Consider the following 26,139-nt stretch of genomic DNA (forward strand, 5'->3'; position numbering starts at 1 on the left):
GGTTGGATGGCATCACTGACTCAATGGACATGAGTTGGGGTAAACCCCGGGAGTCGGTGATGGACAGGGAGGCCTGGCGTGCTGCAGTCCATGGCGTGCTCAGTCGGACACGACCGAGTGACTGAACTGAACTGAACGTTTTCAAACAAGAGTGTTTTCCCAGATGCTTTGCTTTGGCTTATCTGCGTGAAGTCTGTGATTTTATGGGGATGAATCTATCTGAAGCACTAAAAACTGAAGCGTGCGGTGCCTTGGAATCAGAGTGCATAGTAGAACGTACTCTAGATCCCAAGTCTTCTTTCAATTCCACTTTGCACTTCCAGGGAAATCGCGGAATGTCTCCTGAAAAATCCGCAGCTGCGGGTGCTGTGCCCGCAGCAGGGTCGCGGGTGTTTTTCACTTGCTGAGAGGAGCGCACAGCCACAGCATCGCCTCCTGGACACGTGGGGTGAGGAGCCCCGGCTGAAACTGCACGTGGCCCAGATGGAAAAACTGATTCAGGTCAAACTCCAGCTTTCAAAGCTTCACACTCTTGTGTACTGTACTGATTTTTGCTTACATGCTGGAGGTGGTCAAAGTATCCAGCAGCTTCATAACAGGGTTAGAAGTGCTGTGGATGGAGGGTTTTTAACACTACCTGGAGAGTGGGATCATTTATTTTTGGGCCTCTTCAAAGCTTTTATTTCGGAGACGGCAATGGCACCCCACTCCAGTACTCTTGCCTGGAAAATCCCGTGGACAGAGGAGCCTGGTAGGCTGCAGTCCATGGGGTTGCTGAGGGTCTGACACAACTGAGCGACTTCACTTTCACTTTTCACTTTAATGCATTGGAGAAGGAAATGGCAACCCACTCCAGTGTTCTTGCCTGGAAAATCCCAGGGATGGGGGAGCCTGGTGGGCTGCCATCCATTGGGTCGCACAGAGTCAGACATGACTGAAGCGACTTAGCAGCAAAGCTTTTATTTATGCAAGTGTTACTTAAGCTCCACCTTTGTGGAGGGAGAATCCGACTTTGATAATGAATTTTTAATATATGTCATGGTTCCTGGTTTTAGGAGCATACACCAAGTTTGGAAAAAGAAGTAGCAGAAAGTCACTAGCAAAATAAGGGGGAAAAGGAGAAACCAAAGAGAGTGACAAAAATAGGGAGATCATTAAATTAAGGAAGGATTAGGGAATTCCCTGGCAGTCCAGTGATTAAGACTCTGCACTTTCAGTGCCAGGGGTGGGTTCAATCCCTGGTCAGGGAACTAAGACCCCACTGCCTTATAAAAAAAAAAAAAAAGCAAGGGGTAGTTAGACTTGAGCTGGGTCTTGTGGGAAGGTTGAGACTTGGATTAATCTCCTGGAAATGAAAAAATAAGGAAATAAGGTGGATTTGTTCAAGCGGGGACTGGTTTAGCAAAATTTTAAAAACCAGACCTTGAACGTTATTTATTCTGACACTTGCCTGGCTGAGAAGTGCTCAGGAAGACACATTCTACAACTAGGTTTTGACCACAACTCAGCGAGGGGTTCCCTGTAGTGGTACCCCCAATAGATCTGCCCATTCTAGAGGTTCCTGGCTTAAACCTACCATCCCCTATGCCCACCCCAATCAAGATTTCTTACAACCCCTTTTCTCAGAGGTTATTATAGCTTTAGAGAATTCTAGACAGTGCTTTATGTTCCTTTTAAAAACTTTATGGGAAATTTTTAACATACACAAAAATTGAGAAAATGTTTAATGAACTACTATATAGAAACATCATTCATCTTCAATAGTTATTATGTCCAGTTTTTTTCACCTAGAACCCTGCCCCTCCAAATGTAACCTAGCCCTTAATTAACCATTTACGTTTATTATAAAATACTGGCTTTGTTCCCTGTGTTATACAATATATCCTTGTAACTTATTTATTTTATACATAGTTGTCTTAATCTGTTAACCCTATCTCACTCCTTTGCCATCGGCTCTCTCTAATGGTAACTAATAGTTTTCTATATGTGTGAGTTCTGTTTCTTCTTTGTCATATTCACTAGTTTATGTTTTTACATTCAACGTGTGATATCATACATTACTTGTCTTTTCTGATATTTTCGCTTACCATGATGCCCTCCAAGTCTATCCATGTTGCAAACACAAATTTCGTCTCTTTTTATGGTTGAGTGACACTTCCCTGGTAGCTCAGTGGTAAAGAAACCGCTGGCCAATACAGCAGATGCAGGTTCGAACCTGGGGTCAGGAAGATCTCTTGGAGAAGGAAATCACAACCCATTCCAGTATACTTACCTGGGAAATCCTGTGGACATAAGAGCCTGGCAGGCTGCAGTCCATGCGGTCACAAGAGTCAGACACTACACGACAACAAATATTCCATCGTGTATATACCGCATCTTCTCTGTATGTTCATCTGTTGATGGACATGTAGGTTGCTTACATATCTTGGCAATTGTAAATGGATGCAGCCACTGTGGAAAGCAATATGGAGATTTCTCAATACTTCTGTGAACACAAGTACCTGTGTCTTTTTATTTTTTAATTGAAGGAACACATGTATCTTTTTAATTAACATTTTTACTTTACTTTGGATCAATATGAGGAGTGTAATTGATTCTTTAGTTTTTTGAGAAAACTCTGTTTTCTCACAACATTTCTTAGTGTTTTCCACAGTGGCTGCACTAATTTACACTCCCACCAACAGTGTAGGAGGGTTCCTTTTTCTCTACGCTGTTGCTAACATTTGTTGTTTGAGATTTTTTTGATGATAGCTGTTCTGAAAGGTGAAAAATGGCTGTTGAGAAAGTGTTGGACCCTAGAGAAGGGTGAGCACTGAAGAACTGATGCTTTCGAATTGTGGTGCTGGAGAAGACTCTTGAGAGTCCCTTGGACTGCAAGGACATCAAACCAGTCCATCCTAAAGGAAATCAACCCTGAATATTCATGGGAGGACTGATGCTGAAGCTGAAAGCTCCAATACTTCAGCCACCTGATGCAAAGAGCTGACTCATTGGAAAAGACCCTGATGCTGGAAAAGATTGAAGACAAAAGGAGAAGAGGGTGGGAGAGGATGAGATGGTTAGATAGTATCACCAACTCAATGGACTTGAATCTGAGCAAAGATAGTAGAGGACACAGGAGCCTGGCATGCTGCAGTCCATGGGGTCACAGAGAGTTGGATATGACTTAGAACAACAAATTCTAAAATGTGATAAATGTGTTTTTAAATATATATATATTTTTCTTTCTTATTTATTTAGCTGTGCCAGGTCTTAGTTGTGGCATGCAGGGTCTAGTTCCTAGACCAGGGCTCAGACCTGGGCCTCCTGGATTGGGAGCTTGAAGTCTTAACCACTGGACCACCAGAGAAGCCCCTGTTTATTAGTTTTTAACAAAAGGATCACTCTGGGTGCAGAGGGAGGTCATTTCTGTGGTTTGGATGATACTCAGGTTTTGCCCATGTGTAGACGTGGTGGTCTACGTGGTGTCAGATTTCATTTTCTTGGGCTCCAAAATCAATGCAGATGGTGACTGCAGCCACAAAGGTAAAAGACGCTTGCTCCTTAGAAGACAAGCTATGACAAACCTAGACAGTGTATTAAAAAGCAGAGACATCATTTTGCCAACAAAAGTCCGTATTGTCAATGCTATGATTTTCCCAATAGTCATGTACGGTTGTGAGAGTTGGACCATAATGAAGGCTGAGCACCAAAGAATTGATGCTTTTGAACTGTGTTGGAGAAGACTCTTGATAGTCCCTTGGACTACAAGGACATTAAATCAGTCCATCCTAAAGGAAATCAACCCTGAATATTCATTGGAAGGACTGGTGCTGAAGGTGAACCTCCAATACTTTGGCCACCTGATGCGAAGAACCGTCTCATTGGAGAAGACCCTGATGCTGGGAGAGACTGAGGGCAAGAGGAGAAGGGGACAACAGAGAACGAGATGGTTGGAAGGCATCGCCGACTCAATGGACGTGAGTTTGGGTAACTCTGGGAGTTAGTGATGGACAGGGAGGCTTGACATGCTGCAGTTCATGGGGTCACAAAGAGTTGTACACAACTGAGTGACTAAACAAGTCGTGATATTGGAGTGACCTTGTTTTTGTCTTAATCCATTGTGGTCAGAGTCGCCTTGTCAATGTCCTGGGAGATATCCATCACTCACTGCCACGAGGACAGCTCATGGGGGGAACTCTGGGTATCATTGTGAGTGTATCCCATTCAACAGGAGAGCTCAGCCGTGAGTTCCTAGTATCAGGTCAGCTTCTGGAAGTCGGGAGCTGCTGCTTTTCACTTTCTCAAGGTTCCTGGAGAGATGAGGGGAAAGGGAGCGTGGGGACACCTTCTTCTGATCGTCCCATTTCTCTGTGAGATTGAAGCAAGGCTGTCTTGAGAGATAGGATGTAGAACATCAGGGATCTGACAACAGGCAAGGTACCGGAGTTACCGGACCAGGATATGCCAGGAGCATTGAGGCTGTCTTGAAGTTAGTGATTCTGATTCAGTGAGACAGCAGGACTATGATGTTCTGCTGCCCTGTTGTGCAGGGCGGGCTGTGCTTAAGAGGAGGAGGAGAGTCTAAACGGGATTGGAGTTTCGGTCACAAACATGTCACAAGAGCTCTGAATCGTGGCTTTGCATTTTAGTAGCTATGTGACCCCCTCAGATCCCACATCTGTAAAATGGGGGAAATATCAACACTTCAGAAGGTTGTTGTGAATGAGTAAAAATGTATCAGGTACTTAGGACAGCGCCTGGCTTGAAGAAGCACTCAGTAAGTATGAGCTCTAATGCCATCTCCTCCCTTAATCACCGAATCAACAGTCTTTCTGCTTTAGTATTCTAACACTAAGGTCTGGGAAGTTGTATGTGGTGGGGCAAGAGGTGAGAAATCATTCCTTCACTCCTCTGATTAAACAAAATAAGGAGAGAAAGAGGGTAAGGAAACAAACAGCAGGAAATGAAAAGGTGAGCAGAATCACTAGGTCTACAGTGAACTTCAGTCTAACAGCATATTCTCAGGGGAGCAAGTATTTTGGAGTGCATTTAAGGTTTAATACCAAGTGTGCGTGTTTTAAGATAATACCAAGACAATACCTTACAGCCGCCTTTAAAAACAAGGTCATAACACATTTTTGATACATAGCAAAATTTTATTAAGAAAATACACACATCTCAGAGTTTTAGATTAACATATACACACTACTATATGTAAAATTGATAACCAACAAGGACCTACTGTATAGCACAGGGAACTATATTCAGTATCTTGTCACAACCTCTAAGGGAAAAGAATCTGAAAAAGAATATATATATATGTAACTGAATCATTGTGCTGTATACCTGAAGCTAACACAACATTGTAATGAACTATATACTTCCATTAAAAAAAGAAAATACACACATCTCAGTAGAACTTATATATCACAAATGAGAAAAAATAGTCCATACCATTAGGAAGTTTTTAGACTGACTCTTGGAAGCATCTGGAATATGTCTCTGGTATAATACACTCTACACAAGGCTTTCCCCTTAAACTGGTATTTCCATAGGCTATTACCACAACACTGCTTATTCCAAATATAAAGGTGAGAAACGGTAAGCAATGACTTTTGCTATGTGCAACTCCCTTCAAGTCAATAATGAATGCTTCACATGTTACCAAAGGAAATACAATATCAATTGCAAAGTTTTAATTTCAGTTAATTTTAAAGGTGATTAGGCAAAGTTTAATAAAACATTAGGCAGAAATGTTATTCTGTCAAATATGTACTAAAATAGGCTTCAGAAATTCCTAAATTCCTTATTCCACATACCTCTGATGCTACTATCAATATTTTCCATTATGACATTTTAATGGAAGAAGCTACAGACATGCATATCATTAAAAATACATCTTACAATTCCCAATTCATGTTGACATTGGCAGGTGTCAAGATACAAAGTGTAGTACAGCAGAAACCAACACAGCATTGTTAAGCAACTATAATTTAAAAAAGAAAATTAAAACAAGATACAAAGTGTTTAAGTGCTACCAAAACAGTCATAGCGGTTGGTGGTTTTTTGAAGATTGGCAGCTGAAAATGTGAGTGAAAATGAGTCACTCGGTCGTGTCTGACTCTTTGCAACCCCATGAGCTATACAGTCCATGGAATTCTCCAGGCCAGAATACTGGGAGTGGGTAGCTATTCCCTTCTCCAGGGGATCTTCCCAAACCAGGGGTCAAACCCAGGTCTCCCACATAGAGGGCAGATTCTTTAACAGCTGAGCCACAAGGAAGCCCTTTTGTGGTAATTTTTGAAGATTACCAAGTCAAAAGATGTTAGTGAGCTGGAAGTTTTGGTGTAATTTGTCAAATTCAAAACCAGATCTATTGTTTACATTCAGTACTTAAGATACTTAAGACTAATGGATTAAATAGGTTTATACTGTATTTGAATTATAAATGGGAACAAAGTAAAAAAAAAAAATCACATGAATCAGTAAAACACGTTAAAAAGGACCTAAGACTAATCTTACGAGAATAGGTGAAAATTTTTCACTTGAAATAAGAATTCTTTAAGGTATTTAAGATCCAGGTAAAATCACCTGTCACAGAGGCCCCTCTTCCCCACTAAGGGCTGAGGTGAGGCACAGCTCTGCCTCTTACCAGCAGAGAACTTGGACAAATCTTTTAATCTCTCTGTGCATCTGTGTCCTTCTCTGAGAAAGATGCTAGTGACAGAAGGTGGTCATGAGGATTAAGTACGCTGCCTCGTGTAAGACGCTTAGAACAATGCCCAGCAGACTAGGTGCTATCCATAAAATTTAGTTTATCATCATTTGCTAACTGAACATACCTGATGTGTTGGTGATAATTCAGTGACTATGTAGGAATCAACGATTTGCTAGAACGACACTTAAAATTAGGAAAGTCAAGGAGAACGTTTTCCCAGAACATAAAAGGACATACTGAAAACCGGGGGGAATAAATACCCATTAATATCCCCTTCGTCTTAAAACTTTTAAAAGTGTGCTGATTGTAGGGGTAATTTCCCATAAAGCAAAGTAGCAAATACATCTTTATTTGGGAAAAACAGGGTTGATTAAATAGCCACATCAAAAAGTCAGTTTACTGGCAAAAAGCTGTTACAGAAAGATGCAAAGCATCCAAGTCACGTGACTTAAATTTGTGTATTTTATGTCACTGAACTATGCACACACTTCCAGACCTTTTTCTCCTTGAGAGGCACTGTCTTCCGTTTCCATGTAAGGAAAACAATGATTGTTTTAAAATCTAATCACTGGTTTATCTGAGTAACTCCTGGCAAGGATTAAGGGAATTATGCAATAAGAATCCTGTCCTAATTAGGCCCAGTTGAATTTATAAAATTCAGAACAAAGCACTGAGCTTTTTCTCCACATCTATTAAAACATCTTGATTTCAGATGAGGGGTAAGGTTTCTGTAGTAAAACTGTCTTGATCATTTTAAATATTATGTGTTGTTACTTTATTTAGCTTGTCTGTGGAAGAACATCGAAATGCCAGTCATAAATCGGTTGAGAGCCGAAGTAGACAAGGAGTATCTTTGCTATTTTCTATAAAGTCAGCAATACACGTATACCTATCTTGGCTGGAAATATGGTATTGGTGCTACTTCATTAGGACGATCCCTTTAAGTGGAATCCCAGTAGAGAGCTTTGAGCTTTATATTAATGTTGTCCAGTATTCTGTATGCTCAGCAGAGCTGATTCTGATTTGGTGAATTTAACAGAACCCTGGAGCTGCTGCGGGCTTGAAGAGGTTATTTCTGAGGGATACTGAATGGGCTTGGGAAACAGCAGCATCTAGGTGAAGTGTTTTTCCTAAGGCAAGAGTTTTCCCACTACCCTGCCAGCCCCCTTGGGCTTTCTCAGTAACCTGAGTAAAGAATGCTCCATGCCCCTCAGTAACTATTATGCTTTGGTCTTAATTCATTAGCAACTCCTTTGCAAAGGAAAATGTGGAATCTTATTGCTCCAGAGGCTGATAATTTAGAGAAAGAAAAGACAAGAGATAGGGTAAGTTATATCATGACAAATAATAATAAGAGAACAAATACCTACTTGATAATATATCATGACAAATAATAATAAGAGAACAAATACCTACTTGATAATCTTTTATAAGTGAAAAACTAGTTGCTAGGTTTTACTTAACAAAAGTATATTAATCTAATTAAGAACTGAACAATGTTTTAATTACATGTTTTCAGAAGAAGCAGTTTAAAACTTTATTTTTGTTCTTATGAACATCCTATATAGGTCATACATAACAAAAGCAGATGAAATAAATTTGGTCTAAGAACAGAATTTCAGTTTTCTTTTCCCGAGGGAGCCTATCCTGTCTGAGCACTTAAACACACACTACGCTCAGGCCTCCAGAGCAGTGTCACACACACGTCCTGCACAGCAGCATGGGCACCCCTGGGAGATTATCTGAAGTGCAGAATCTCAGGCCCCATCTCAGGCCCGCTGTGTCAGCAGGAGGGTCGGTTAGCTCCCCATGACCACCCCGCTCCTGGTGCTGGTGGTGTAGGGCCCTTAGAGGAGGGGCCAGAGGCATCTGCATTCTAAAACTTTACAGTAATTTGGTGGCCCGTCCTGGTTAAGAATCCATCCCTTAAAAATCTTTTTAACTAAAATCTTTGACACTTTTCCCATTATAGTCAATAAACCTTTACCCTCACTGGCTATCCAATTTGTTTCACAGTACAGGTCGTTCCAGATTAGAAAAACATGCATTCTCACTTTTCCCTACTAAATAATTTGATAGCCTGATCTACAGAATTTCTTCAAAAGAACGAAAATAACTGTCCATTGCTGTTAGGTTCAAATGTTGTTTTTTCCAATTTGTTGCCATGATGCCACCCCTCCCCCTACCACCGTTATGATAGTTCCTGCCTGTATTCTTAGCTTAAATAATAAAACATTTTAATTTACCTCCAAAAATTGTTACGTGTTGAAATTCTGGTTGGTAAATAACACATAATGAGAGTAGGCAGCTTTTATTCTGTCTTATTTAAATAAGCAGGCTATATGCCATTTAGCAGTTTTTTCCTTAAAATATTTCCATGTATACTGTATTAGACACATTTGAATAAGCAAACATCTGAGTAAAATTACTTTAATTTTGCATTTTCCTATCTTCAAGAAGTATTGAGTGAAAAAACAGGTTTGTAATTATTTTACTTGTAATGAAAACTAAAATCAAGATTTCACAGAGAGTATTTTTGTGGACGATTTTGACAAAGGTAACATGAAAACCATAAGCCTTTCATCTTTGAGGAAAACAGTGATCTGATTGTTTATTTTACCAAACAGATAAAGCATACCTTTGATTTTACTCATCTGTTAAGTATATTTAACCAACTGCATTTTTCCATACTCCAAATGGCAATGCCATTTTGAGCATTCTTAAAACATTGAATTCTATTCAAAAGTACTATGAATCAATTAGTCTTTACCTATTAGTTTTGTAAAAGGAAATAGGAACATAAAAATGAAGCCCTTTTATCACGCTCCAGAATATCACATCTAACGTATCAAGGACAGTGGAGGGAAACTTCAAATAATGTGCACATTGATATGCAGCTATGAATAATTTTTTATACTTTATCTTGTAGAATGGGCATTTTAAAGTCTTGTTTGTTGCCCCAAAGCAACTATGTTAGGGTTATATATAGCAAGACTATTTCTCAAAATGTTTGGGATTTTCTTTTAGAACTCTCCAATGTGTAAGCCACATAAGAAAATCGATTTTTCACTAGGTAGTTATTACCCATGTTACTGGGACTAAAAATGACATTTACTGGTCTAAACACCTATTCACTCCCACTTAGCTCTAAATTAATTCCGGTGATTTCAAAAAATTAAATCCATCTTCAATGGAGAAGGAGTTAGTTATTAGTACTAATGATATTTAAAGGAATGTATCATAGGAACATTCCAAAATTATCTCAATAAAAACCATCACTACTGGAATAAGGGTATAGATTCACGTAGATGAGTCTAAATGTGACTCATTTGGATGGGAAACCAATGGTCAATTTGTTAAAAATCACATGTCAAAAACCATAGTTTATGAGGTCTACCTAAACCCCGTTCTTTAGAATCATCCAGGAGAAAATGAAAATGTGTTTTTCATAATAAGCTAACCTAAATTTCTAGTTATGCAATAAAAATAGCATAATTAAAGCAATTAAATTTATTACCTTTATTTTACAATATTATACTGTGACTTTCACACACTGTTGAAAACAATGACTAATTTGTCTAAAGGCAGCAATAGTTCCTGTTTCACTTTATAATTAAGCTTCAGTTTAGTCCCAGAAAATAAATAATAGGGTAGATTTTTCTGTATCTGTCTACTGGAAGAGCATTTCAGAGGATGAAGGTCAAATAAAGCAGATATAAAAGGATATTTTTAGATACTGACAACTTGTCCTTAGAATTTGGTTAAATTTGGCTTCTTCTCAAAATTCTATACTCATATCCACAGAAGTAAATTTCTATTTTAGTAGCCCTACAAGAACTGGAGGAGAGATTTTTAGCTGTAGTAGTAACTAGCAAATATTTTGCTAAGAGTGAACAAGAGCGCAAGTGAAGACATTCACAAGAACATTTTTAATATCGCTGATATGACATGAGCTACAAACGAGAATAAAATATTATGGTCATTTGATTGCAGGGTGCAGGTGGGCGTTAGCAGAGCAGGCAACTCATCCGCCCTGGCGCAGAAGAGAAGGTTCATGGGCAAAAATAACAGAAAAAAGCATGAAGTTAAGAACACTATCTGTTTCCGTCTGAAAAAAGGAGCTCCCTGACGCATGGAAAGTGTCCATGGTGTGCTTCTATTCTGTTATCGGGGGAGGGTGCGCCGCAGCCTCTGGCCACTCATACACATCGGGCAGCAGGGAATCGTACTCGCTCCGCCATATTCTTTCTCTAATGTATTTGGCCTTGTCCTCAGGTTCTGGGTATCGGAAAGCCATTTTATTAGCGTACAGGTATTCTGTAACCTGAAAAATAATAAGATTACTGCATGGCTCTCAGTATTAACCTATTTAAAAGAAAAGGTATTATTAAAACACAAAGTAATGAATTTGGAAGGATGGTGTTTTTTTCAAAAGAAAAAATAACATTACTTAGACTCACTTTAAAACATTCAGAAACTATTAGAAGATTAAAAATATCTGCACTCTCATCATAAGTTTGATATGTTTTAAAGTGACTTTAAAGTTCCCCTTGCCCTGAAATATCAACAGTTCCTTGACACTGCAGTAACTTTCCACTTTACCATGTACGGGTCCAGAAGACCTGCTTGGGCAGCCTGCCCTGCCTGTGTCCTTTCCCACAGCCCTGCTGAGACGTGTGTAGGAGACTCTACTTCCTGGTCACAGCTGATGGGGCTACAGTGAAACTCTAACCCAAGCGAGCCAGGTGTTTCTGCTCTATAATTTCGATGAAAGGACACAGAAATTATTACAAACCAGTGTTGGACACTAGAACTATAAGGTCAAGTAAAGCAAGGGCTGGAACCTATACACGGTAATAACTCAGCACCACCATCACTGAGTGTCAGGCATGTTTTTATGTGCTTTACATGGGTATCTCATTTAACCCTCACAAGAACCCTATAAGTACTATTATAATTATTCTCATTTTATACATGAGAACAACAAAGTCTGAGGAGTTTAAGTAACTTGCCCAAGGTATTTAAAAGTGAGAAATATGTTTCAAGCGCAGAGCATTCTGAGACTAGACCACAGACCACCCTAAAAAGTTAGGTTAGGTACTTCCCACCTAAACTGGCTTGAATGAATTTCTGATCTTTGTAGCAAGCCACACACCACGACTGGTGGTGAAGATAAACCCTCTGAGTCTTGGTTGTTGTAAAATGAGGCAGAATGAAAAAGCTTCCTCACAGGGTAGCACAGTGTCTATCATATAGTTAAGTTCTCAAGTTATGGTCTAATTTTTAAAAATGTAGTGATAAATGATAGAAAAAAAATTTTTTTCAAACAGTTATGTCTCCTCTAATTTTCATTCTAAATGATGATTACTATTAGTTCTTTCAGTTTTCTAAAAGGAATAATTAAGGAAAAATTATGGTTATTAAAGGTAATCCTTGGTCTTAGGAGCTCACTCTCATGATATTTTGTGATGGAAAATGTGTCACATTCAGTTGACCTCAAACAACAAGGGTTTGCACTGCACAGGTCCACTTACATGTGAATTTCTTTTACTAAATATATACCACATGATTCCCAGTTGGTTGAATTTGTGGGTGCAGAACCTCAGACCCTGAGGACCAACAGGAAGGTAATATGTAGATTTTCAGCTGCACAGAGAGTCAGCAGCTAACTTTCGCATTGTTCAAGGGTCACCCGTATTGTCTAGTCTATTGTAGGAAACACGTCTGTGTCCACAGGAAAGACTGGGGGCAGGGCCTGAGATCGAGCCCTCTTTGGTTGCACAGATATCCAGCAGGTGACCAGTGGCTATGTAGAGCTGCCTGGTGGCTGTGGGTAGTGTTGGGGGACAGACACAAAGCACTGTCTACTCTCCTGATCCCTTGGCTCCTAAAAAGGAAAACCTTAGGACACAGAAGGAGGAAGAGGGGGAAGAGACACAATCCTGGGGGCTCTGCTCCCATACCACCCCCAAGCACAGATCTTCTTTTTCCTTATATATTACCTTTCATGTGGACATACTAGTCATCTAATTGACTGGTATCTTCCAAAATCTGTCCCACCTATAACATTCTAAAGTTGAACTCTATTCATCTAAATGCTGGGCTCTAAGTTCTTCAGTTGTTTTACAATAGTATTCAGAGTCCTAAATCTGGCATTTGTGTATCTGTACCGCCAGTCTTAATTTCAAATCTTACCTAATGCCTTTTTCCTAACTATATTCTAGACTCCAGGTCAACTGAATTGATTATTTCCTAGGCATATCATTCTTTATCAATTTCCAATCTTTGCTTATTTTATAAGTATTAATATAATACAACAATAACATTAATACTCAAAGGGTAAAATTTTATGATCATCAGCATTTAAGGTGAAAGTGCAGTTGATAAATTCTACATCTAATCCTGATATTTATGAAAATCTTGGGAGTTTCCCAGTGGCCCAGTGGAACTGAGGCCCAGGTTCACTCCCTGGTTGGGGTGCTGAGATCCCGCAAGCCATGCAGAGCAGCCAAAAATAAAAAAGAAAATCTTAGTAAATAGTAGGAACATAAGCCTACTTCTTCAAAAAGATTTTAAAAGTACTTATTTCAATCCTTATTAAAATACAAGGATGTGTGCCCCTTATCAACTCAATTGTTTAAAACTGCTCTTACATAGCAGGTAACTTAGTAAAATAGGGAAAAAGTGAGTTATATAAATTAAAAAACAGTCATTTTCAGATAATTCACAACTCAACAATTCCGAAAGAATTAACTTAGTTCAACAAAGAACCCTGTTATCAAATAAATACCTTCCCTGTATATTAGAAATGACCAATGAGGAAATATATATGGAAAAGGAAAATGTTATTTTAAAGGATAACAAAAATTTTGAATATCTATGAAAATAAGTAATAGGAAACATGCCACATTTCAATGAAGAAAACAACAAAATTATATTGAAAAACAGAGTAAAACCTTAGTAAATGGAGTGAGAGATATTGAGTAGGGAAGAGTCAATACAGATAGACTCAATTTCACCAATTTATAAATATGACATAGTCTCAGTTTGAAGGGTTTTGAATTCAAAAATTCATCCAAAAGAATAAAAAAGGCCAGAATAGAAAGAAAATCCTGAAAAAACCATAATGATGGTTTCATATGTATAATGTGTAGTATCAAATAGCAAACATTATTAAACGAAAACAGTGCCTAATAATAGGCAAATATGGTCACAACAGACTCCTAGTAAAGGAATCAATGTTTGTTTTTATGTTAACAAGAGTAGCATTCCCAGTCAGTTGGTGCTGAGACAACTGGTTAACTTTTCAGGAAAGAATGTTTCTCTGTCTCATATCATACACTAAAATCTCAGAGGGATTATAAAGTTTTATGTTATTTGAAAATACAGGCAGACATTTATGACTTTGGAGAGGGAGAAAGCATCGACATCCACAGGAGGTAAGAAAACAATCCATAAAATAAACAGATCATTCCATTAAAAAAAGTGTGAAAAATGGCACTAAGTCAAAATAAATGACAAGGGAAAATACCTACAGCACAGAAAACAGAAGGATCATTACCCTTACCGTTTAAAGAGCCTACTGTTAGGAAGTAGAAGACAAATACAGAAGGAATACTACTGTTCAATAAAAACAAAAATATTCTTCAATTTAATAAAGTAAATGCTTTAAATGAAAATAACATGTGCAATTAAAAAATAATTCTAAGTATTGGCAGAATACATTCCTACCTAACAGGGCAGTATAAATCAATACTTTTTTCTGAAAAATCATTTGGCAATGTTTATCAGAAGCCTTAACATGTCAATCCTTTTGTTCTTATGATGAGAAATTTACCTTAAGAAAAAATGATCACAAATGCATATACAGACTTATTTAAGGATGTTCATTGTAATATTATCTAAGGATGTTCACTATAATATTATCTGAGGATGTTCACTGTAATATTATCTGAGGATGTTCACTAAAATATTATCTAAGGATATTCACTAATGAACCAGAAGATGCTTAAATGTCCCCCCAAACCGATAAATAGTTAACAAATTCTGATCTAACAACAAAGAGAATTCCACAAATATTAGTGCTCCTAAGAATTATTATTGATTTACATACTATACTTAGAATATATTAAGTGGAAAAAATGCAGTGAGGAGTCAGTTTTAAAACCAGGCACAGGTGACTACATGTGTGCATTTTATATGTTTGTGGGAAGAAAAAAAGACTAGAAGGCATCAAAGCAGAGTTACATTCTGGTAGCAAGAATATGAGCAACCTAAAATTTCTTGTTTGCACTCTCTAAATGTTCCCAAGTTTTCTCGAACCTGTGTTAGTTCTGTAAAAACACCACTAAAATTTCTGTGAAGAGGTATAAATTATTACTTACTTTAATAGCAATGTTAATAGAAACTTCCTGAATATTAGAAAGTGGTGGGTAAAGTCTCCCCTGAGCCAGCTCTTTATCTGTTAACTGACTTGTCAGAGCCTGAAGAGAGAGAAAAGAATTTCATTTTTGTTTGCTTAAATAAGAGAGTAATAAGGACTAATGAAATGGGAAAAGGGTTGGGGGAACAGAGAATAATTCTCTGTTATTCTTGATTCTAGCAGGAATACACTTAACCCACTGCAGAAATTAAAACTGCTTTCCACTAAACAGTAAATATTTAGATTTATTTAAAGACCTTTAATCATATTTAAAGACATTTTATCTGTGCTGTCACAATTATGTAACCTTCAGATATGTATAATACAGGTAGAGTATATATGAAAGGATTCACAGCTTACAATTAAACACTGGAAAAATCATGGTAAACTAATTTTATGTAGAAGACGGTATATCAAAAAAACAACGGATGAGTCATTTCCTTTTCATTCATAAGGCAAATTTAACTCATTCTCTGTTTTTAAGATTCATTCATTTTTATAATTCATCCTTTATAAAATAACCAAACAATATTTAAAACACTTACCTTTGCAGCTTCCAGGAACACATGGTCACTAATATGCCGGGTGTTACAGAGAATAACAGCTAAAGCCACACCTGGAATACATTTAAAATAATTTTTTTAGTAAGGTCACTTCAGATTATGAAAGGAGTGAAATAAATTCCTAGATTTAAACCAAATTAATGGTAAGGCATCCCTCCCCCAAACAACCTCTCTGAAAAAACAAAGAAGCCAAGAGAAAACAGAAATCTGAGCACTAAAATCAAATGATCTTTAACTATTACAATTCTCATTTACTAGAAAAGATAATCTTAGAAATATCAAATGGCTTTTCGCAATTTAGTTTTCACATTTATCAAATTTACAAATGTATATAAGTCATCAACAGTTGTTATAAAAACATTAATTCCCAGTCCATCTCTAATCCTCTATTTCTTGCTCTACAGAGGTGACTATTTTTAATTCTCTTAGCTGATTATTTTAAATAGTTTGGTGCAAAAGTAACTACAGTTTTGCATTGCTGAATTTTGCCATTTGATATTGGAATACATTCTTAAATAAATGTGGTCATGTTATATATATCATTTTAATGTACATTTTTTACTTTTTTTTGCTAATGACTTATTATGTGCTGTTTATTTTATATTTATTTCAAACTACAGAAATGATGTTATACAAAAAGCAAATTCAAGTGATTTTTTATTTGAGTTCAAAATGGACTGTAAAGCAGTGGAGACAACTCACAACATCAACAATACATTTAGCCCAGGAACTGCTAACGAATGTACAGTGCAGTGGCAATTCAAGAAATTTTGCAACGGAGACAAGAGCCTTGAAAATGAGAAGCATAGTGGCCAGCCACTAGAAGTTGACAACAACCAACTGAGAGCAATCACTGAAGGTGATCCTCTCACAACTACACAAGAAGTTGCCGAAGAACTCAACATTGACCATTCTACGGTCATTTAGCATTTGAAGCAAATTGGAAAGATGAAAAAGCTCAGTAAGTGGGTTCCTCCTGAGCTGACTAAAAATGAAAAAAAAACAGTCACTTGGAAGTGTCACTTTCTCTTATTCTACGCAACAACAACAAACCATTTCTTGACTGGATTGTGACGTGTCACAAAAAGTGGATTTTATGGCAGAAAGTGAAGGAAGAACTAAAGAGCCTCTTGATGAAAGTGAAAGAAGAGAGTGAAAAAGTTGGCTTAAAGCTCAACATTCAGAAAACGAAGATCATGGCATCCAGTCCCATCACTTCATGGCAAATAGATGGTGGAAACAGTGGCTGACTGTATTTTTGGGGGCTCCAAAATCACTGTAGATGGTGACTGTAGCTATGAAATTAAAAGACGCTTACTCCTTGGAAGAAAAGTTATGACCAACCTAGATAGCATATTGAAAAGCAGAGACATTACTTTGCCAACAAAGGTCCATCTAGTCAAGGCTATGGTTTTTCCAGTAGTCATGTATGGATGTGAGAGTTGGACTTCAAAGAAAGCTGAGCACTGAAGAATTGATGCTTTTGAACTGTGGAGTTGGAGAAGACTCTTGAGAGTCCCTTGGACTGCAAGAAGATCCAACCAGCCCATCCTAAAGGAGATCAGTCCTGGGTGTTCATTGGAAAGACTGATGTTGAAGCTGAAAAACTCCAATATTTTGGCCACCTGATGTGAAGAGCTGACTCATTGGAAAAGACCCTGCTGTTGGGAAAGATTGAGGGCAGGAGGAGAAGGGGACGCCAGAGATGAGATGGTTGGATGGCCTCACCTACTCAATGGACGTGAGTTTGAGTGGACTCCGGGAGTTGGTGATGGACAGGGAGGCCTGGTGTGCTGCGATTCATGGGATCGCAAAGAGTTGGACACAATTGAGCCACTGAACTGAACTGATACAACAGGCGATGACCAGTTCTATGCTTGGATAGAGAAGCAGCTCCAAAGCATTTCCCAAAGCCAAACTTGCACCAAAAAAAGGTTATGGTCAGTGTTTGGTGGTCTGCTGCCCCTATCCACTGCTGCTGCTGCTGCTACTATAGGATTCTAAATCTTTGTGAAACCATTACATCTGAAAAGTATGCTCAGCAAATGAATGAGATGCACCAAAAACTGCAATGTCTGCAACCAGTCTTGGTCAACAGAAAGGGCCCAGTTTTTCTCACAATGCCCAATTGCACGTCATACAGACAATGCTTCGAAAACTGAATGAATTGGGCTATAAAGTTTTGCCTCATCCACCGTATTCTCTTGACCTCTTCTCAACTGATTACCACTTCTTCAAGCATCTCAACAACTTTTTGCAGAGAAAACCAGCTTCCATAATCAGCAGGAGGCAGAAAATGCTTTCTGAGAGTTCGTCAAATCTGAAAGCACGGATTCTTATGCTACAAGAATAAACAAACTTCTCATTGGCAAAAATGTGTTTACTGTAGTGGTTTCTATTTTGATTAATAAATATGTATTTGAGCCTAGTTATGTGCATGTGTGCTCAGTTGTGTCTGGCTCTTTGTGACCTGCCAGGCTCCTTTGTCCATGGGATTCTCTAGGCGAGAACACTGGAGTGGGTTGCCATTTCCTTCTCCAGGGGATCTTCCTGACCCAGGGCTTGAACCCGTGTCTGCTGAATTGCAGGAGGATAATTTACTGCTGAGCCATCAGGGAAGTCGTGATGAACCTAGTTACAATGACTTAAAATCCATGGTCCGAAACCGCAATTGCTTTCTCACTAACCTAGTAACATTTCTCTCTCACACAGCTTGCCTCTATTTCTTCTGATTGACTTTTAGTTTTGGAGATTACGGACTCGTTCCTGTGGCAAAGAAATATTTAGCTTTCTGGCACATTTCCAGCCTTCTTCCCAATAGAGTTAGAACATAATTTTGGTTGAATCAATATTCAGTGTTTATATTATTATGACTTTCTTCATAAGTGCTATTAATAGTCGGGCCATGTATTAACACTGTATCTTAACTTTTCCTCTTCTGCATAACTTTATTTCCCCTGAAGTTACTGTCTTTTTGCTTTTCCTTTGATTTTTGAGTACTTAAAATTATTTCATGCTGAGACACTCATTCATTTAGTTGTCTCAAATCACCTAGCAATTTCAACAACCTCACATTTCTCTCGTTTCATCCCCAGAAAAAATCTGCTGAAGCTCCAATCTGGCCTTGTTACTCTCCATCCTAGATACGGCGCTATTCCTGGAAACTCTTCATCTTCATACAGATTCCCTTTGCTTCTAAGTTGAGTCCATTTCCTACATCTCACTTCTTCCTAGTATTTTTGTTCCTCTCTTTTTTTTTTTTTTTTGTAGGCTATACTCTCCAGTGTTTTCTAAAGAACAGTATGTGGGAGATACATTTTTTTAAATCTTGCATTTTTGAAGAGCCCCCACTGGTCCCTCAACACACATGCACAGGCACACTTTTACTACCTTCCACTTATTTGATAGTTTGTCTGGGTTTAGAATGCTAGTTTGGAAGTAATTTTCCTTCAGAATCATGACACATTATTTCAATACTTTCCAGCTTCCAGCACTGTTGTTGACAAGTCTGGTGACAATGTGATTCCAGATCCTTTTCCTGTGATTATCTTTTTTTTTTGCATCTCTGGAATTACGTAGGATCTTTTTTTTTCTTTTGTAATTAATGTTCCATAATTTCACAGTGATGTGCCTTGAGGTATGTTGCTCTCACCCACCATATCTGGCACGTGGTAGGTGGGCCCTCCCCATCTGCAAATCTGGATCTGGGGAAATGTTACAGTCTTTGATAATTTCTTTCCCTCCTTTTTTTCTTTTCTCTCCTTGAAATTTCTTGGGGCAAGATCTACTGTCTTCTTATATTGTTTTGTCTGTTTCATGTTCCCTTTCCTCTTTCTTGCCTTTGGAATTAGAAAAAAAAAATCATTTCACTTTCTCCCCTCATATTCTCTTATCATAGCTTGGAAGTTTCTCCTAGCTTTCTAGTGGTTATCCTCAAATTTGTAACATACATCCTGATTAAAAGTTTCATGCTAATTTTTAATTTACCCTCCTGCCAGGCAATGGAAGTATCTCGTTAATAGTTTAACTCTATGTAACCAATAAGCTCTTATTATTGTGTATTTTGTCTATGTATTTTTCAAAATCCCATATATCATTATTGCTTTCCCCATATATATATACGACAATCCTTTTGTTTAACTGAAATAATCACAGCTTTTTTACTCTTCATTCTTTCCTAAATCTCTGCACTTCTAGCTGGAATTGTATTTCCTTTGATACTCTTTAGAATTTATTCTACATTTTTACATGTCTGCAGACAGATGGTGAAACCTTTTTTTTTTTTCCTTCTAAAAAATCTTCATTGTTTTCATTCTTGGAAGATCTTTACACTATGTAACGAGTTGAGCTTAACAACTATTTTGTAAAAGCCACTTACACAGATCACTCCACTGCCTTCTGGCATCTTGCTGCTGTTGAGGAGTCAACTGTTGGTCTAACAGTTGTTCCTTTGAAGGAAACCTCTTTGTTCTGGCTGCATGCATAGTCTTCTCTTTGTTGTCATTTTCTGAAGCCTCATGATGATGTCCCTAGATGTGGATTCCACCAAGCTTCCTGAATATTGTGTATTGATGTCCATTGTCAGGTCTAAGAAATTCTCAGCCATGAAGCCTGTAAATATTGCCTCTTCTTCATTCTTACTCTCAGCTTCCTCTGGACCTCAATTAAATGTATCTCAATTAATATGTTAATTCATATAATTAATATATTAATATATCTTTTTTTGGTCTCTTGATTGTTTCTTCTGGTCTACCAGTTTATTAATTTTCTCTGGTTTAATCTCTATTGGCCTCATTAACTGAGTTAACTTATTGTATTTCTCAATTCTAGAATTTAGTGTTACTTGGCTGAATGCTTTTATCTCAAACATAATAAGTTATTTGCTTCAGAGCACTTGTCTGATATAAAGAGTTCTAAAGCGTTATTTGTTGTTTCCTTTTCGCTTATGTTTGTCTTGTCTCTTCATGTGCCTCATTTCTTTTTCATTTCTTAACTGGGGTTGAATTTGAAGATTTATTTGTAAGAGTAACTTGAGGAGCAGGATACTGTTGTCTTGTACCAGAGAAGATTTTTGTCTGTTTCTGCCGAGCACTTCTGGGCACTGGCAGGCCAAAACAAACGCTTGGGGTTTTACAGGTAACTTCAAGGGTAAACTATCCCCACACTCCAAAGTACAGTCCTTCAGGGTCTCAGCCCCGAGAAGGAGATGCTTCACTAGTAGCCCACCCTCCACAGGCGCCAGACTCCACCTCTTGTCCTCGCTTGCTGAGAAGTACAGCTTTACCTCTCGGCCACTTTTTCCTCATTAGGAAACCTCAGTCCCTTTTCAGGTTTTATTTCTGTTGTTCATCCAATTATAACTACTAGAGCACACAATTCTAACAGAGCCTTAAGTTTTTACTTGCTTCATGAACATTCTTTTGGCCAATCTTGTTTTTAAATCCATTTTAACCTCTGCTACCAAGTCATTTTTATGTCTATATTTACAGTCCTAATAACTGTTATTGTTAAGTTAGGACAGGGAACTGTTATAGTAATCAACTGTCAAGTGCTCTATTGGTCAAATGCAATATTTAAAATGGCTTTGGTAAGTCAACAGGAGAGTATTTATGTTTTTAAGGCTTTATGCTAGAGAAATAATGCTGGATGGGACAGACTGATTTTGAACATTATCAAGTTCTAGAAAGAGATAGTCAACGATGGGAGAATTTCTGTTACAGATGCTCTCTCTCAAGAGACAAGCAGAGTGGAACTCTAAGACAACCACAACTACATGGGTGAAAAGGAGGAAAGAGCACCAGGATATTCATAGGTCCCAAATCTTTATTTTAACAAGAGTTATAATAACATGCTGCCTTGATGCCAGCCTTTACATGCTATAGCTCTACCTGTCATAAAATCTTACAGCTAGCTGCAGTTCCTCAAGGAGAGGCCCACAAGGAGAAAGACACAAGTACAAAGGAAATTCATGCCAAGCCACTATTTTACTCTATGTGATTCTTTCATTAAAACAAACGAAGGATCACCAGAAATTGCTGGAAAATAAAACAACACAAAAGAAGAAATATTTAAAAGAATCTTACTAACTCTAGGAAGAGATCTGGAAGGACATTGCTAGCTTTAAAAAGAAAAGTAGCCATTAAAGAGTTATTCTATGAATAAAAGGTTACTGGGAATAAGAAAAATATTTGACCCTACTGAGTTGATATGCTATTAAGCAATTATCGTTTATTTTCTTTGATGTGACCAGTACTATGGTTATGTTTAAGTAAAAAAATGTTTTCACTTTTTTAGTGAAACACATGGAAGTACTTATTAATGAAATTATATGATGTCTCTGATTTGCTTTAAAATAACCCAGTGAAGGTGGAATGGGTGGGAATATAGATTAAATATATCAGCTACCAGTTGATAACTGCCAAAAGGTGGGAGAAGGTAACATGGGACTTCATTCTTCCCTCTATTTTTGTATATGCTTGAAATTTTTCATAATAAAAAGAAAGAAGACTATTGAAACAAAACATATACTCGAAGTGTTAAAAAACAAAATAGATACAGATGAATGAATCAACACCACAGAAATCCCCCATATTACAGAACAGAAAAGACAAGAGGCTAAAATATGAATAAAATTTACAAGTCAAGGACAACAGAGAGATCTGACCATGGTCGTCTAACCCAAGTTCCATAAGGAAAAAACAAATAATGGAAGGAAATTAATGGGGGAAAATAAAAGCAGGGGAAAAAAATCCTTTGGAAAAGAAGATACAGTGAATTGGCCCACTTGCAGACATGCATGATAAATGGAGATAAAGCCCAAACCTGAATGCATTTTACTAATCTTTCAGAAATCCTAAAGATAAAGACAACACTGAAACATTTTCAGGGACACAAAACCAGTATGTATAACAGAATGAGAATCTCATCAACACCAGATTTTCTGTCAGCAACACTGGCCACTAAAAGTGAATGGAGAAATGTTTTCAAAGGTCTGACAAAATGACTTTGAGGGAATTTCCTGGCAGTCCAGTGGTTAGTAGTCAGCGCTCTCACTGCTGGGGCCCTGGGTTCGATCCCTGGTCAGGGAAGTAAACTAAGACCCAGCTAGCCACATGGCACAACTAAAAAGAAGAAGACTTTGAATCTGCAAATCTTTACCCAACCAACCGAGAGAAAAAAATAAAGACATTTCATATACATAAAAACTCAGTTTTCATTCATGCTTTATTAAAAACAAAAACTTATTCAAAGCTGTATTCCATAGGGAAGGAAATGGCAGTCCACTCCAGTATTCTTCTCTGGGAAATTCCATGGACAGAGGAGCCTGGTAGGCTACAGTCCATGGGATCACAAAAGAGTAGGACACAACTTAGCAACTGAACAACAACAACAAAGGAATTTAAAAGAAAACCAAGTGGAATTTAAATAGCTCAGGCTAACATCAGCAAAGGAATGGAAAGGAACAGTGTACATGGGCAAGAGAACCACCATGGAAATGATTTACTGTGGGGTAGGATTAGATGAAATGAAGAAAGCAAGCAAGAAATTAAAGGAGGATTCATTACACCTGACACTTAGACTCTGAATGTCAAAAATCTTGTGATATAGAATTGCATGTTCTACTGTATTTATCAAACCACACTCTTGTTTAGACATGAATAACATATAATCAGTTAATTTCAGAATCAATCCAAAGACAAAACATGGAAAACAACAAAATACAGTGTAAATTTTAAGAATTTCTCTACAACAGAAATATTAACCAATGATAGCTGAGAGAGGAAATAAGAGATAAGAGATGTCCATCAGCAGACGAATGGATAAGAAAGCTGTGGTACCTATACACAATGGAGTATTACTCAGCCATCAAAAAGAATACATTTGAATCCGTTCTAATGAGGTGGATGAAACTGGAGCCAATTATACAGAGTGAAGTAAGCCAGAAAGAAAAACACCAACACAGTATACTAACACATATATATGGAATTTAGAAAGATGGTAATGATAACCTTGTATGCGAGATAGCAAAAGAGACACAGATGTATAGAACAGACTTATGGACTCTGAGGGAGAGGGAGAGGGCGGGATGACTTGGGAGAATGGCATGAAACATGTATACTATCATGTAAGAAACGAATCGCCAGTCTAGGTTCAATACAGGATACAAGATGCTTGGGGCTGGTGCACTGGGATGACCCACAGAGATGATACGGGGAGGGAGGTGGGAGGGGAATTCAGGGTTGGGAACTCATGTACACCTGTGGCGGATTCATGTCAATGTATGGCAAAACCAATACAGTATTGTAAAGTAAAATTTTTAAAAAAAGAAAAATAAATAAAATTTTCTCCAAGAAAAAATAAATAAATAAAAGTGGCTACTAGGACATCAACTGTTATATAAAAAAGAGAGAGAGAGAGATAAGGAAGCTAAATAACAGATTTTTTTTTTTCATTTTTCACTGTGGCAAGCTAATAAAAACTATCTTAAATTGCTTACAAAAGCTCTTTTAAGTTCATTATGTAGAGATAAAGCTGACGACTAGGAAAACTAAAAGTAGTTACAGAAATTGAGAGAGAAAGGAAGGTAATAGGAGGTATGTGTGGACTGTTACTTAGATGTCATAGTTGGAAGTTCACATGTATCAGTCTAGAGTTGGAAGAATCAAGATAAGGGGAGACAGGTGTGCCAGTCATGATGGTAACCATCACAAAGACTCAAAGGTAACCACAGTGGTTATAGCTTGTAAGTATGATAAGGAGGTATCAAGGGGAGATAAAGAGGGTTAATTAATTTTTTAACATTCTGTTCCTTTTGCATTTTTATGAACCATGTACTATTTTATTTCTATAATAAAAACAAATTTAATGAACAGTATGATTAAATAAATTTTCAGGGGAAATAGAGCACAATGGATTTGCTGAATTCCTTGACTTTTCCTGTACAGTTATAGCAAAATCCCATAAATACCGTTGTTTTTCAAATATTAATTTCTAAAGAATTTCAAGAAGAATTTTACTGTAACAAATGATTACTCTAACACAATGATGGCACTTACCTGGAAAAATATATACATTGTTTCCTTGGCCTGGTGTAAAGACTTGCCCATCACTGAGTTTCACTGGCTCAAACGGACTGCCACTGGCAAACAAACACCTTCCCTGTTGAGAAATAAAATAACCTCAATTTTGTCACTTTATGTAGACTAGAAAATTGAGGTGAATGAAAACAAAATTAAACTCTGTAGCAGACCAACATATTACCTGCAAAAGGCACAATTTACTTTAGAACACAATCCTTTTATTAAAATTCTTATTAGAATGAGGTTTGTTTTATACACAGCATACATTCAAATAAAGTTGAAAAATGTCCATTAATAAATTTAAAACCTGACAATCCTCTTTCCTTTAAAACTTTAAAAATGTAGATGGCAAGAAAATATCATCCCCAATAATAAATAAAGACTACTATGAACATCTGTGAGTGAGGGAGAAACATAAAAAATTATATCACTACCATTTACTGTACGTCTGCGTTTTTGGCTCTGTACCAGGTGCTTTATATGTGTTAACTCAGTTAATTTAACCCACACAAAAGGCTTATAAGATTACCATCATCTCATTTCACTAATAGGTATTTTTTTAAAAAATCTCAGAAAGCTAAGGCTTAAATATTTCCAAATACTTTGTAAAAAGTAACACACCGCAACTGTAGCCATTAAATTTGAACCCAGATTTTCATAACTCTAAAACACATGGTTTTTCTATTATGCTACAGTGCCCCCCAGTTTATAAAAAAGGCATATGGTATAACCAGTCACTCCAAAAAAATATGGCATGTTGTCTTCTAAAGAAAAGGAAGTCTCCAAAATTGTTATATCCATCGATTTTGGTACTGTGCTCTGGAATGTCATGTAATACATTAAAAGTGAAAGTGAAGTCGCTCAGTCATGTCTGACTCTTTGTGACCCCATGGACTATAGCCTACCAGGCTCCTCCGTCCATGGGATTTTCCAGGCAAGAATACTGGAGTGGGTTGCCATTTTCCTCTCCAAGGAATCTTCCCAATTCAGGGATCGAACCTGGGTCTCCTGCATTGTAGGCAGATGCTTTACCAACTGAGCCACCAGGGAAGTCCATAATACATTAAGTGTTTAGATAATGCTTTGTCTGCTTCTCCCTACATCAAAAGAGGTGTACTGGGCTTCCCAGGTGGCGCAGTGGTAAAGAAGCCACCTGCCGATGCAAGAGGTGCAAGAGACGTGGGTTGAATCCCTGGGTTGGGACGATTTCCCTGGAGGAGGGAATGGCATCCCATCCCAATATTCTTGCCTGGGAAATTCCATGGACAGAGGGGCCTAGTGGGCTACAGTTCACGGGGTTGCAAAGAGTCAGACATGACTGAGCACAAGCACACGCAAGCATGTGTCTTATACCCAGAGTGAGTGTCCTTTGAA

General features: G+C 37.8%; 1 protein-coding gene and 1 non-coding gene across 2 annotated transcripts in view; both read right to left on the minus strand.

Annotated features, from left to right (window-relative positions):
- Positions 1 to 8,847: 8,847 nt before the first annotated feature.
- ME2 (malic enzyme 2) overlaps positions 8,848 to 26,139 on the minus strand; it is a 59,490-nt gene continuing 42,198 nt past the window's right edge. The window contains exons 13-16 of the mRNA XM_040264460.1: positions 24,742 to 24,844; positions 15,668 to 15,738; positions 15,085 to 15,183; positions 8,848 to 11,024 (exon numbers count right to left, since the gene is read on the minus strand). Coding sequence (XP_040120394.1) covers positions 10,857 to 11,024; positions 15,085 to 15,183; positions 15,668 to 15,738; positions 24,742 to 24,844 — 441 coding nt within the window. The 3' untranslated portion in view covers positions 8,848 to 10,856. The remainder of the gene's footprint in view (positions 11,025 to 15,084; positions 15,184 to 15,667; positions 15,739 to 24,741; positions 24,845 to 26,139) is intronic.
- TRNAC-ACA lies at positions 25,744 to 25,815 on the minus strand. The gene has a single exon. It is a non-coding gene; the product is annotated as a tRNA-Cys (tRNA).

Source organism: Oryx dammah, unplaced genomic scaffold (assembly GCF_014754425.2).
Source record: "Oryx dammah isolate SB20612 unplaced genomic scaffold, SCBI_Odam_1.1 HiC_scaffold_22, whole genome shotgun sequence".
Lineage (NCBI taxonomy): Eukaryota > Metazoa > Chordata > Mammalia > Artiodactyla > Bovidae > Oryx > Oryx dammah.